This window comes from Salvelinus fontinalis, chromosome 4, assembly GCF_029448725.1.
Source record: "Salvelinus fontinalis isolate EN_2023a chromosome 4, ASM2944872v1, whole genome shotgun sequence".
In the NCBI taxonomy this organism is placed as follows: domain Eukaryota; kingdom Metazoa; phylum Chordata; class Actinopteri; order Salmoniformes; family Salmonidae; genus Salvelinus; species Salvelinus fontinalis.
In genome coordinates this window covers 54,805,596-54,821,094 of record NC_074668.1, presented here as the reverse complement: position 1 = coordinate 54,821,094, position 15,499 = coordinate 54,805,596, and the positions used below count along the sequence as shown (strand labels likewise).

Here is a 15,499-nt window from a genome sequence, read left to right as displayed (position 1 = left end):
TTTGTAATGTCCCGTTGGTAGGATAGTCTTGATCAGAGCTCATCCAGTTTATTATCTAATGATTGCACGTTGGTAAATAGGACTGATGGTAGAAGCGGATTTCCAGGATTTCCCAAGTCACCCCGACCCATGTCCCCGATATCTCCGTCTCTTCTTCATGCGAATGACAGAGATTTGGGCCTTGTCCAGTGTCTGAAGTAAATCCTTTTCGTACTACTCGTTAAGGAAAAAAATATTTGTCCTGTTCGAGGTGAGTAATCGCTGTCGTGATATCCAGAAGCTCTTTTCGGTCATAAGAGGAGGTGGCAGAAACATTATGTACAAAATAAGTTACAAATAACGCAAAAAACATACGCAATAGCACAATTGGTTTGGAGCCCGTAAATTGCCATCCATCTCCTCCGGTGCCATTCGCTCCCCTCAAAACCCACTCAGTCTCCTTCACTCACACTGCTCCCTGGTACACCCCGGAGCTATGCCTGTTAAAAGCCAGTGCACGGCGTCCCGAGCATTTGTACAAGTAGACTGGTTGAGTAGTTCACTCTCAAGCATACACAGATCACCTGTTAAAATATAAGAATGCCATCTCAGCTGCAAGAACATCCTATTACTCCGACATCATCAACACTGGTAAAAACAACCCAAAAGTCCACTTCTCCATAGTGAACTTCCTATTTCAGCCTCCTGACAACTTCCATGCAGAACCTTCCCTGCGATAAATTCCTGAACAACTTCCATCCATCTTAAACCTTCCCTTCTTCTCCAAAATGCTGGATTGGGTTGTGGCCACTCAGCTACATAACCTTCACGAACCATTCCAGTCTGGTTTCCGCTCCAAACACAACACTGAAACAGCCCTGGTCAAAATCAGTAACAGCTCCCTCCATGCAGCTGACTCAGGGCTGCTATCCATCCTCATCTTCCTCGACCTGAATGCAGAGTTTCATACCATCTCCTCCCCACTCCTCATGAAACGTCTAGTTGGTGTCATGGGTGTTGCACTCTCCTGGTTTTCCCCCTACCTCACTGACAGTCAACATTTTGTGCAACTGAAAAACCACAGATCAGGGTGCGTGACCTACATCTGGGAAAGATGCAACATCAAAGTTCACTTCCACTGCAATGCAGATGACACCCAGATGACATCTCCCAACAAACCCACCACTCCCCTCCTACCTCCCTCATCAGCTGCCTTCAAGACATCCAGAGCTGGATGAGAATGAACCTCCTAAAACTTAACAGCAACAAGACAGAGGTCATGCTCATCGGCTCCAAATCCAACCTCTCCAAACAGTACAACCTCAGCATCAGTATAGATGGTTTCCCAGTACCTCTGTCAACACAAGTTTAAAGCCTCTGTGTCACCCTGGAAAGTTCCCTCTCATTTGAACCCCACATAAAAACCATCACCAGGATATAATTTTCACTAAATACTCTTTCAAACACACACGGTCACGTTGTACTGTGCCATTATGACTATTAGCAGGTAGCTGGACAATAGACTTGCCTAGAAGGAGTGTACGGGGAGAATTCTATCATCAAATGTATTTCTAAGTTAGGTTGGCTATATCACAACCGGCCGTGATTGGTTGCAATTTCAGTTTAACCTTTTGTCAATAGGGGGTGCTATTTGCACTTTGTAATAATTTCGTTCCCAAATTAAACTGCCTCGTACTCAATTCTTGCTCGTACAATATGCATATTATTATTACTATTGGATAGAAAACACTCTCTAGTTTCCAAAACCGTTTGAATTATATCTGTGAGTAAAACAGAACTGGAGTTAGAGCATTTTTCCTATGAGGATGTGAGAATGCTGAATTCTGCAAGCTGTTCTGAGATCTGTTTATAAATCTGCCTGTCTTCTATTGGTTGAGATGCACTGCATACGTCTTCCCCTGGGTGTCAGCGAATAGTGAGAGTTGAAATGGGGTTGCTAGGCAGAACTGAGAGGTTATAAATGGCCTGGGAACGAAGGGTCCGGTCTTTGTTCACTTCGCTCTGACGCAGGAAGGACATCTGGCTGTGGCTCTAGAACGCTCCGGTTATAGGCCTTAGATATCTCCGGTCATGTTTTTATTCGTTATAGGTGTTAACCTGTTGGGGATGGGGGCGCTGTTTAGACTATTTATGCTAATGTGGCTAATTTTTTAAACGGCTTCCCACAAAATCCTTGATCGTACAATATGCATATTATTATTATTATTGGATAGAAAACAGTCTATAGTTTCTATAGGAGTTGAAATTTTGTCTCTAAGTGGAACAGAGCCCATTCTACAGCAATTTCCCTGACATGGAGTCAGATTTGAGAAACGTTGGCCACTTTTCTGAAGTCATTTAAACGGGCACTGTCGTTGCTATGACTATACGGACACTTCTTACGTCTTCCCCTGGATGCCTTTACGTGATGACGATTCCAACGGGCTCGATTGCTCGTTCACAGGCCCTACAAATGAAAAAAACCTTTAGCTAGCAAGTCTTTTCTTGCTGCGTAACGCGCGTGGAAGACACCGACCCTCTCCTGTTCCAAGCATTAGTTTAGCCTGTTATATTTCTCCGGTCATCTTTTCACTCGTTATAGGAGTTACAAACATCACAAAGTAGTTAATTTAAAGCGTTTTATAGCAATTTATATCCGTTTAGTGCGATTTTGGGACATTTATTTTTGCAACGATGTGAAAAGTTGGTCACGCTTTTCAGTTCATCCCGAACGTAGTTGACATTTCCACATGGCAAGAGGACAGCTTTCCACCAAAAGACGATTTCTCCCAAGAAAGGATCCTTTGCCCAAGATACTGATGGAAGAACAGCTCAAGGTAGGACATTTTTATTATGATAAATCGTGTTTCTGTCGAAACATTTTAGTGGCTTAGGACGCCATGTTTTTTGACGTAGCTTCGCTTGGCGCAAACTGTATTGAAAAGTAAGGATAAATTAAAAAATGTAATAACGCAATTGTATTAAGAATTAAATTGTCTATCAATCCCTGTCCACCCTATATTTTTTAGTCACGTTTATGAGTATTTATGTATAAGAGTAGATCACTGTCTAAGTGGCGCAAGGACGTTTTCTTTACCAGCTTGTCTACATTTCACATTGTCTAACCATGATTTTGGTGGCTAAATATAAACATTTTCGATCAAACTGTATATGCATGTTGTAATGTGATGTTACAGGAGTGTCATCGGAAGAATTCTGAGAAGGTTAGTGAAAAAATTAATATCTTTTGGCGATGTTGACTTTTATCGCTCACTTTGGCTAGAATCAATGCTGGGCTGCTAATTGCTATGTGCTAAGCTAATATAACGATTTATTGTGTTTTCGCTGTAAGACACTTAGAAAATCTGAAATATTGTCTGTATTCACAGGATCTGTGTCTTTCGATTCGTGTATGCTGTGTATTTTTACGAAATGTTTGATGATTAGTAGTTAGGTAAACACGTTGCTCATTGTAATTATTCTAGTCCATTTGTGATGGTGGGTGCAATTGTAAACTATGCCATCTACCTGAAATATGCACTTTTTTCTAACAAAACCTATCCCATACCATAAATATGTTATCAGACTGTCATCTAATGAGTTTTTTTGTTGGTTAGGGGCTATAAATATCTTAGTTTAGCCGAATTGGTGATGGCTACTGGTGTTGGTGGACAAATAAAAGATGGTGGAATATGCTAATGTGTTTTTAGGTAATAGATGTACATCTTTACATATTGTGTCTTCCCTGTAAAACATTTTAAAAATCGGAAATGTTGACTGGATTCATAAGATCTGTGTCTTTCATTAGCTGTATTGGACTTTAATGTGTGAAAGTTAAATATTTTAAAAAAATATTTTTTTTGAATTTCGCGGCACTGGTTTTTCAGTGGGGGGGGGGGGGGGAGTGCCGCTAGCGGCACGCTGATCCTAGACAGGTTAAAGACATCATCATGTTGTTATATTAAACCGAGTTATATCAGTTTATATCGGTATATTGCGATTTTCGGATATTTAATCGTCCTGCGTTTTAGTGAGTCGGACACGTCTTTGCCACATGGCTAATGTTTACTGCTAAATCGAACGTTGAAGAGGACAATCTACAACCAAGCAACGATTCTTTTGGACTAAGGTCACCTTGCCCAAGATTCTGATGGAAGCTCATCAAATAGTCAGAAGTATTTATGATGTTAATTCGTTGTTCTGTTGAAAAATGTAGAACAGATATTCTGCCAATAATCTAGGTGCGGTCTCGCTTTAGCGCACGCTGTATGTTGTAGTAACGTTAATTTTAAAAATCTAACACTGCGATTGCATTAAAGAGCAAGGGCAAAAGTGCACTTAGTTTAACTAGCATTTAAAAGAAGTTGGAGGCCACGGAAGGAGTGTTGTATGGCATTAACTTCTCTGCGCTACGGATCCCTTTTACGGGATCCCTTTCCTAAACAACCGCTAGAATTGCAGGGCGCCAAATGCAAAAATATTACTACAAATATTTATAATCATGCAATCACAAGTGAAATATACCAAAACACAGCTTAGCTTGTTGTCAATCCACCTATCATGTCAGATTTTGAAAATATATTTTACAGCGAAAGAAATCCAAGCTTTTGTGAGTGTAGCTTTCAATGCTACAACAGCTAGCCCCAAATTAGCATGGTCACGAAAGTCAGAAAAGTAATAAAATGAATCGCTTACCTTAGATAATCTTCGGATGTTTGCACTCAAAAGACTCCCAGTTACACAACAAATGATATTTTGTTCGATAAATATTACTTTTATAACAAAAAAACGCCATTTGGGTTGCGCGTTATGCTGAGAAAACTACAGCCTTGTTCCGGTTCTGAAAGGAAGAGGAAAATTTCCAAACGTATCAGATTAAAAAATATTACAAAAAATATTTATAATCATGCAATCACAAGTGAAATATACAAAAACACAGCTTAGTTTGTTGTTAATCCACCTATCGTGTCAGATTTTGAAAACATACTTTACAGCGAAAGAAATCCAAGCTTTTGTGAGTGTAGCTTTCAATGCTACCACAGCTAGCCTTATATTAGCTTGGTTAGCTTGGTCATGAAATTCAGAAAAACAATTAAATTAATCGCTTACCTTTGATAATCTTCGTATGTTTGCACTCACGAGACTCCCAGTTACACAACAAATGTTATTTTTGTTCGATAAATATTACTTTTATCACAAAAAAACGCCATTTGGATTGCGCATTATGTTCAGAAAATCAAAGCCGTGTTCCGTTCGAAAAAAATTCCAAAAAATATCCGTAATGTTCGTAGAAACATGTCAAATGTTTTTTAGAATCAATCCACAGGTTGTTTTTAACAAACATAATCGATAGTATTTCACCCGGACCATAACCTATTCATTAAGAGACAAAAGGAAAATGGGGTGCCCCTCTCTCGCGCGCAGGAAATATTCAGAGGACACCTGACTACTTTTGAAAAAACTCGCTCATTTTTCAAAATAAAAGCCTGCAACTATGTCTAAAGCCTGGTCACAGCCTGAGGAAGCCATTGGAAAAGGAATCTGGTTGATACCCTTTAAATGGAGGTTAGAGGGGCCAGGGAACACAGATTTTTTTTTATATATCACTTCCGGGTTACATTTTCTCAGGTTTTCGCTTGCAGAATAAGTATTGTTATACTCACAGACAATATTTTGACAGTTTTGGAAACTTTGGAGTGTTTTCTATCCTAATCTGTAAATTATATGCATATTCTACGATCTTGGCCAGAGAAAATGTCCGTTTACGTTGGGCACGTTATTTAAATAAATATATATATCTCTGACCCCTAGCGCTAAGAAGTTAAAGCTCATTTGGAGGTTTGTTAGCACAGTGTCCAAAGAAAGGCCAGATGTATACAGAATGGTGTCTGCTTAGAGGTGGATCAGAGAATCACCAGCAGAAAGTGTGACATCATTGATATATACAGCGAAAAGAGTCGGCTCAAGAATTGAACCATGTGGCACCCCCATAGAGACTGCCAGAGGTCTGGACAACAGGCCCTCCGATTTGACACACTGATCTCTATCTGAGAAGTAGTTGGTGAACCAGGCGAGGCAATCATTTGAGAAGCCAAGGCTATTGAGTCTGCCGATAAGAATGCGGTGATTGACAGAGTAGAAAACCTTGACCAGGTCGATGAAGACGCCTGCGCAGTACTGTCTTTTATCGATGGCGGTTATGATATCGTTTAGGACCTTGAGCGTGGCTGAGGTGCACCCATAACCAGCTCGGAAACCAGATTGCATAGTGGAGAAGGGACGGTGGGATTTGAAATGGTCAGTGATCTGTTTGTTAACTTGACTTTCGAAGACTTTAGAAAGGCAGGGCAGGATGGATATAGGTCTATAACAGTTTGGGTCTAGATTGTATCCCCCTTTGAAGAGGGGGAAGACCTCGGCAGCTTTCCAATCTTTGGGAATCTCAGACGATACGAAAGAAAGGTTGAATTGGCTAGTAATAGGGGTTGCAACAATTTCAGCAGATCATTTTAGAAAGAGAGTTGCTGCAGGGGCTGCTGAGATGTTAGGGTAGGGGTGGCCAGGTAAAAAACACGACCAGCCGTAGAGAAATTTTATTAAAATGATCGATTATCATAGCTTTATCAGTGATGACAGTGTTTACTATCCTCAGTGTAGTGGGCAGCTGGGATGTGCTTTTATTCTCCATGGACTTTACAGTGTCCCAACACTTTTTGTAGGGCAGGATATATGCCATTTGCACATGGTTCACTGACTTTTGGGTTTGGAAGCCAACTTCCTGTGATCATATATGGCAAATGGACATAACATCCTGATTTAGTACTTTCAATACTTATATAAGCCATTTGGACATTTCACATGCCATTTGGACATGGTTCTGTTACTTTTGTGCAAGGAACCTGACTTCCTATGATCATATATGGCAAATGGACATAACATCATGATTTAGTAATTTCAATACTTTGTGGCATACAGCAAGTCAACCACCAGGGGGAGACTCATCAAGGCCTGGTGACAGACAGAGTATACATCACGAGGTGATGGCTCCCTGTGCTGGATGTGCCAGGTCTCGAAGGGCTCTCCAACCAAGACAAATTGGAGCTGATTGGGGTTGGTGAGTAATCAAGGGCTGATTGCTCACCAGCTCTACGAGTTCCATAAAGCTGCCAGAAGGGCAGCACACAGGGGAGAGACTAGGGGAAGAAAGGACTCCTGTATAGTTGGGGACGGTTCCAGACATAACAGGAGGGAGTTCAGTTCTTGATCCCCACAGGATACGGCAAGACCCGGAGCCCAGAAGACGGTATCCCAGAGAGGGTCTCATAGGGGAGACCTTTTCTTTTTAACTATTAGTTTAATAATCACCTTTGAAACTGAGCTAATCCTACTCTGTCCGTGTCTGATCTGTGTAAACGTTTTGACACAACCCCCTGGTCTGCTACAATTTATATATGCCATTTGGACATTTCCAATGCCATTTGGACATAGTTCTGTGACTTTTGGGTTCAGAACCCGACTTCCTTTGATCATATATGGCAAATGGACAAAACATAGGCTTTATGACAAACTCGCATAAAATAAGAGAAATCTATGTCCATGCAGTTCCTACATATGTATAATTGACCCAAAAATTCTAAATAAATGTAAAACGGTCCAAAACACACGTTTTACGAGGTTTTAACATTTAGATTTATTTTTTAGATTTCACACTTGAGACCTGACTTTCAGACCATTTCACATATGAAATCCTACGGTCGAGTGCGCTCGCCCCCTTTGATTTTTGGTTTATAACACGAGCATCTGACATGTTCCATTTGCTATATGTTTTTGACCAACTTCCACCCAATTGAGTGGTATTTGCGAATGTGTATATGGTTGGCCCAGTTCCAATAAGTTGCCATTCATTTTTTGTCAATTTCATAGGGGTTGCCCCTTACCTTCCTTCCCGGTAGGGTTAGAGTTACAGTTTTGGGCCTACCTGGCAGGTGTAAAGTGTCCAGGCTTTGAGTGTCCTGCCCCTCAAGTAGGTCCAGTTTATCCTGCCTGCATGGTAGGTTTAGAGTTCCCATCCTTCCAGGTAGGGTTACAGTTCCCTTCCTTCCCGGGTAGGGTCAGAGTTCCCCTCCTTCCCAGTAAGGTCAGAGTTCCCTTCCTTCTTTGTAGTGTCAGAGTTCCCTTCCTTTCAAGTAGGGTAATGTTTAGAGTTCCCTGCCTTCCCAGTAAGCCAAGTATGTCATGACCCTCAAGTATGTCTAAAATATCCTGCCCTGCATGGACCGCAGAGCCCCTCCTTATTGGGTACGCAGCATCCTAGCCTGCCAGGCTTAGAGCCCCCTGCGATGCTAGGCCAAAAGTTAGCTGCCCCATCTGCAGGTCTGCAGTCTCCTGCCCTGCTTAGATCTCAACACCCTGCACAACACATTTCTTGGCTAGCTAGCAAGCAAGCCTAAATGGAGCAAAAAACAGCTGGCTGAATTTCAACAAAAAAATTAACAGATAATGATACAAATTCTTACCTCCACACCAATCGGGAAAGAGGGATTTGTCCTGCCAAAGCATCAATTGCCCTGTTTAGTCCCTGAAAGAAAACAAGTTGAAAAAGAAGATTTCAAATCAAAATCAAATCAAATGTTATTTGCCACATGCGCCGGATACAGTGAAATGCATATTTACAAGCCCATAACCAACAATGCAGTTCAAGAAATGGAGTTAAGAAAATATTTACAAAAAACTTAAGTGACATTAAAAAATTAATAAAAGTAATACAACAAAACTACATAACAATAACAAGGCTATACAAAGGGGTTACCGGTACCGAGTCAATGTGTGGGGGTACAGGATAGTCGAGGTAATTTGTAAAGTGACTATGCGTAGATTATAAACAGCGAGTAGCAGCAGTGTAAAAACAGAGTGTCATTGTGAATAATCCGGGTGGCCATTTGATTAATTGTTCAGCAGTCCTATGGCTTGGGGGTTGAAGCTGTTAAGGAGCCTTTTGGTCCTAGACTCCAGTACTGCTTGCCGTGCGGTAGCAGAGGGAACAGTCTATGACTTGGTTGACTGGAGTCTTTAATAATTTTTTGGGCCTTCTTCTGACACCGCCTAGTATATACAGTTGAAGTCGGAAGTTAACATACACCTTAGCCAAATACATTTGAAGTCGTAAGTTTACATACACTTAGGTTAGAGTCATTAAAACTTGTTTTTAACCCACTCCAAAATGTCTTGTAAACAAACAATAATTTTGGCAGGTCGGTTAGGACATCTACTTTGTGCATGTTTACAGACAGATTATTTCACTTATAATTCACTGTATCACAATTCCAAGGGTCAGAAGTTTACATACACTAAGTTGATTGTGACTTTAAATAGCTTGGAAAATTCCAGAAAATTATGTCATGGCTTTAAGGATCTTCTGATAGGCTAATTGACATAATTTGAGTCAATTGGAGGTGTACCTGAGGATGTATTTCAAGGCCTACCTTCAAACTCAGTGCCTCTTTGCTTGACATCATGGGAAAATCAAAAGAAATCAGCCAAGACCTCAGAAAACAATTGTAGACCTCCACAAGTCTGGTTCATCCATGTGAGCAATTTCCAAATGCTTGAAGTTACCACGTTCATCTGTACAAACAATAGTACGCAAGTATAAACACCATGAGTCCACGCAGCCATCATACCTCTCAGGAAGGAGACGCGTTCTGTCTCCTAGAGATGAACGTACTTTGGTGCGAAAAGTGCAAATCAATCCCAGAGCAACAACAATGGACCTTGTGAAGATTCTGGAGGAAACAGGTAAAAATATCTATATCCACACTAAAACGAATCCTATATCGACATAACCTGAAAGGACGCTCAGCAAGGAAGAAGCCACTGTTCCAAAACCGCCATAAAAAATCCAGACTACAGTTTGCAACTTCACATGGGGACAAAGATTGTACTTTTTGGAGAAATGTCCTCTGGTCTGATGAAACAAAAATAGAACTGTTTGGCCATAATGACCATCATTATGTTTGGAGGAAAAGGGGGAGGCTTGCAATCCGAAGAACACCATCCCAACCGTGAAGCGCGGGGGTGGCAGCATCATTTTGTGGGGGTGCTTTGCTGCAGGAGGGACTGGTGCACTTCCCAAAATAGATGGCATCATGAGGCAGGAAAATTATGTGGATATATTGAAGCAACATCTCAAGACTTCAGTCAGGAAGTTAAAGCTTGGTCACAAATGGGTCTTCCAAATGGACAATGACCCCAAGCATACTTCCAAAGTTGTTGCAAAATGGCTTAAGGACAACAAAGTTAAGGTATTGGAGTGTCAATCACAAAACCCTGACCTCAATCCTATAAAAGATTTGTGGGAAGAACTGAAAAAGTGTGTGCAAGCAAGGCCTACAAACCTGATCTAGTTACACCAGCTCTGTCAGGAAGAATGGGAAAAAAATCACCCAACTTATTGTGGGAAGCTTGTGGAATGCTTCCCGAACATTTGACCAAAGTCAAACAATTTAAAGGCAATGTTACGAAATACGAATTGAGTGTATGTAAACTTCTGAACCACTGGGAATGTGATGAAAGAAATAAAAGCTGAAATAAATTATTCTCTGTGCTATCATTCTCTATTATTCTGACCTTTCACATTCTTAAAATAAAGTGGTATTTTTACTTTGAAAGGGAATTTTTACTTCGATTAAATGTCAGGAATTGTCAAAAACTGAGTTTAAATGTGGTTGGCTAAGGTGTATGTAAATTTCCGACATCAACTGTATATGTAAACTCGGCAGTACAGAACAGCAGCCTCTGGTAAGACAACGGGTGGCGGTCTATGTATATTTGTAATCAACAGCTGGTGCACAATATCGAAGGAAGTCTTAAGGTTTTGCTCGCTTGCGGTAGAGTATCTCATGATAAGCTGTAGACCACATGATCTACCTAGAGAGTTTATCTGTTTTTTTTGTAGCTGTTTTGCTAGCACAGACTGTAATAAGTTCCAGGATTCTTCCGATAGCATTGAGGAGTACACCACATCAGTCAATGGCTTCATTAATAAGTGCATCGATGACGTCGTCCCCACAGTGACTGTACGTACATACCCCAACCAGAAGCCATGGATTACAGGCAACATCTGCACTGAGCTAAAGGGTAGAGGTGCCGCTTTCAAGGCGCAGGACTCAAACCCGGAAGCTTATAAGAAATCCCGCTATGCCCTCCTACGAACCATCAAACAGACAAAGCGTCAATACAGGACTAAGATTGAATCGTACTACACCGGCTCTGACGCTCGTCGGATGTGGCAATGCCTGCAAAGGGAAGCAACCGAGAGCTGCCCAGTGACACGAGCGTAACAGACGAGCTAAATAACTTCTATGCTCGCTTCGAGGAAAGTAATACTGAAACATGCATGAGAGCATCAGCTGTTCCGGACGACTGTGTGATCACGCTCTCCGCAGCCGTTGTGAGCAAGGCATGGTCAACATTCACAAGGCCGAAGGCACAGACGGATTACCAAGACGGGTACTCCAAGCATGCGCTGACCAACTGCCAAGTGTCTTCACTGACATGTTCAACCTCTGCCTGTCTGAGTCTGTAATAACATGTTTCAAGCAGACCACCAAAGTCCCTGTGCCCAACAACACTAAGGTAACCTGCCTAAACGTCTACCAACTCGTAGCACTCACGTCTTTAGACATGAAGTGCTTTGAAAGGCTGTTCATGGCTAACATCAACACCATTATCCCAGAAACACTAGACCCTATAATCCAATTTGCATACCGCCCTAACAGATCCACAAATGATGCAATCTCTATTGCACTCCACACTGCCCTTTCCCACCTGGACAAAAGGACCACCTATGTGAGAATGCTATTCATTGACTGCAGCTCAGCGTTCAACCCCATAGTGCCCTCAAAGCTCATCACTTAGCTAAGGACCCTGGGACTAAACATCTCCCTCTGCAACTGGATCCTGGACTTCCTGACGGGCCACCCCCAGGTGTTAAGGGTAGGTAACAACACGTCCGGCACGCGGATCCTCAACACGGAGGCCCCTCCAGGTTGTGTGCTCAGTCCTCTCCTGTACTCCCTGTTCACTCATGCCTGCATTGCCAGGCACGACTCCAACATCATCATTAAGTTTGCCAATGACACAACAGTGGTAAGCCTGATCACCGACAACGACGAGACTGCCTATAGGGAGGAGGTCAGAGACCTGGTAGTGTGGTGCCAGGACAGCAACCTCTCTCTCAACGTGATCAAGACAAAGGAGATGATTGTGGATGACAGGAAAATGATGACCGAGCATGCCCCCATTCTCATCGACGGGGCTGTAGTGGAGCAGGTTGAGAGCTTCAAGTTCCTTGGTGTCCACATCACCAACAAACATGGTCCAAGCACGCCCAGACAGTCGTGTAGAGGGTACGAAAAAAAACTATTCCCCCTCAGGAGACAGAAAAGATTTGGCATGGGTCTTCAGATCCTCAAAAGGTTCTACACCTGCACCATCGAGAGCATCCTGACTGGTTGCGTCACTGCCAGGTATGGTAACTGATCGGCCTCCGACCACAAGGTACTACAGAGGGTAGTGCGTGCAGCCCAGTACATCGCTGGGGCCAAGCTTCCTGCCATTCAGGACCTCTATACCAGGCGGTGCCAGGAAGGCCCTATAAATTGTCAGACTCCAGCCACCCTAGTTAGAGACTGTTTTCTCTGCTATCGCGTGGCAAGCGGTACTGGATCGCCAGGTCTAGGTCCATGAGGGTTCTAAACAGCTTCTACCCCCAAGCTATTAGATTCCTGAACATCTAATCAAATGCCTACCCAGACTATTTGCATTGCACCCCCCTCACATATTACTTAAATTACCTCGACTAACCGGTGCCCCCACACTTTGACTCTGTATATAGCCTCGCTACTGTTATTTTACTGCTGCTCTTTAATTATTTGTTACTTTAATCTCTTATTCTTATTTTTTTTAGGTATTTTTTAAAACTGCATTGTTGGTTAGGGATTTTAAGTAAGCATTTCACTGTACGATCTACACATGTTGTATTCGGCGCATGTGACAAATAAAATGTGATTTGATTTGATTTTGTTCTGACCTGTTGCACCCTCTACAACGACTGTGATTATTATTATTTGACCCTGCTGGTCATCTATGAACGTTTTAATATCTTGGCCAAGTTCTGTTATAATCTCCACCTGGCACAGCCAGAAGAGGACTGGCCACCCCTCAGAGCCTGGTTCCTCTCCAGGTTTCTTCCTAGGTTCCGGCCTTTCTAGGGAGTTTTTCCTATCCACCGTGCTTCTACACCTGCATTGCTTGCTGTTTGGGTTATTAGGCTGGGTTTCTGTACAGTACTTTGTGACATCAGCTGATGTAAGAAGGGCTTTATAAATACATTTGATTTGATTAGTTGTTGTTGCAGTCTATATTCAGAACCACAATCCTGTAAAGCTTAGAGAGGATCTCATGTGAAATACTGTTGGCTACAGGTTCATCTGCCCAAGTGCTAACAATCAGTATCTGGATAATATGTGTGAAATGCTTGATAATGTATGTGTTGCCACTCAAGAAAAAAATTCAAACGATAACCAGAGCCTGCATCCTGGTTCAGGTTAGCAGTCAACATACCAGGGTATTTAAAAACAGCGCAGGAATGAAATCATCCACATGTACTGATCACATCTTTACTAATGCTGCATAAATCTGTTTAAAAGCAGTATCCAAAACCAATTGGATGTAGTGATCACAATGCAGTAGCCATATCTAGAAAAAGTCCCAAAGGCTAGTTCTAATATAGTGTATGAGAGGTCATACAAGAAGTTTTGCAATGATTCCTATGTTGATGATGTAAAGAATATTTGTTGGTATGTGGTGTGTTATGAGGAGCAACCAGACACTGCACTTGACACATTTATAAAATTACTTATTCCAGTTACTTATAAGCATGCACCCATTAGAAAAAGACTGCACAAACTGTTGAATCGTCATGGATTGATGAGGAATTGAACAATTGTTTGGTTGAGCGGGATGAGGCAAAGGAAATGACAAAAAAGTCTGGCTGCGCAACCGATTGGCAAAAATACTGCAAATTGAGAAATCATGTGACTAAACTGAATAAAACAAAACTATACTATGAAATGAAGATAAATCATATAAAGAACGATAGTAAAAAAGCTTTGGCGCACCTTAAATAGAATGTTGGACAAAAAGGCAAACTCAGCTCCATCATTCATTGAGTCAGATGGCTAATACATCACAGAAACCCAGTGATATTGCCAACAACTTTAATAATTTTTTCATTGGCAAGATTAGCAAACTTTAGGCATGACATTCCACCAACAAGTGCCTACCCTACTGTCCCTCTTGGGTGAGGATCATAGGCTCCAGATCAGCCCCCCCCTCCCCTCTCTCTCTCTCTCTTCCACCAGAGTTTTATGACTTAACAACCGGGTCGTAAATACTTTGCAGGAACTCTCTCTCCCACTCTGCAGAGATGGAAGTTAAAAATCCCTTTGTTACCACAAAGAGATACTTTGCAATACTGTAAGAAAAAAAGGTTGGACATTTCTAATGTAAATAATGTGGTAAATGGTTCGTGGGGCTCGAAACAATAATCATGTAAAATAAGTCATTGTTTGTGATATCATTAAGGATGGTATAACCAAATAATGGGAACTCTACAAATGTGTATGTCCCAGTTGTCAGATTTACATTACCGTTCAAAAGTTTGTGGTCACTTAAAAATGTCCTTGTTTTTGAAAGAAAAGCAATTTTTTATCCATTAAAATAACATAAAATTGATCAGAAATACAGCGTAGACATTGTTAATGTTGTAAATGACTATTGTAGCTGGAATCGTCTGATTTGTTATATAATATCTACATAGGCGTACAGAGGCCGATTATCAGCAACCATCACTCCTGTGTTCCAAGTGCACGTTATGTTAGCTAATCCAAGTTTATCATTTTAAAAGGCTAATTGATCATGAGAAAACCATTTTGCAATTATGTTAGCACAGCTGAAAACTGTTGTTCTGATTAAAGAAGCAATAAAACTGGCCTTCTTTAGACTAGTTGTGTATCTGGAGCATCAGCATTTGTGGGTTCGATTACAGGCTCAAAATGACCAGAAACAAAGACCTTTCTTCTGAAACTCGTCAGTCTAGAATTATTCTGAGAAATGAAGGCTATTCCATGCGAGAAATTGCCAAGAAACTGAAGATCTCGTACAACGCTGTGTACTACACCCTTCACAGAACAGCTCAAACTGGCCTAACCAGAATAGAAAGAGTGGGAGGCCCCGGTGCACAACTGAGCAAGAGGACAAGTACATTAGAGTGTCTAGTTTGAGAAACAGACGCCTAGCAAGTCCTGAACTGGCAGCTTCATTAAATAGTACCCGCAAAACACCAGTCTCAAGTCAACAGTGAAGAGGCGATTCTGGGATGCTGGCCTTCTAGGCAGAGTTCCTCTGTGCAGTGTCTGTTCTCTTTTGCCCATCTTAATGTTTTTTTTACTGGGATATG

The 15,499-nt window shown here is 41.7% G+C and overlaps 1 protein-coding gene across 2 annotated transcripts in view; it reads right to left on the bottom strand.

The window, feature by feature from the left end:
- The window catches only part of LOC129854015 (C-Jun-amino-terminal kinase-interacting protein 1-like), a 113,555-nt gene that overhangs the window by 73,318 nt on the left and 24,738 nt on the right, over nucleotides 1-15,499 (bottom strand). The window contains exon 2 of one of the 2 annotated variants that reach the window (XM_055920611.1): nucleotides 8,496-8,557. The exons of the other annotated variant lie outside the window; for it this stretch is intronic. Within the exon in view, the coding sequence (XP_055776586.1) occupies nucleotides 8,496-8,557 (62 nt within the window). The remainder of the gene's footprint in view (nucleotides 1-8,495; nucleotides 8,558-15,499) is intronic. 2 annotated transcript variants of the gene reach the window in all.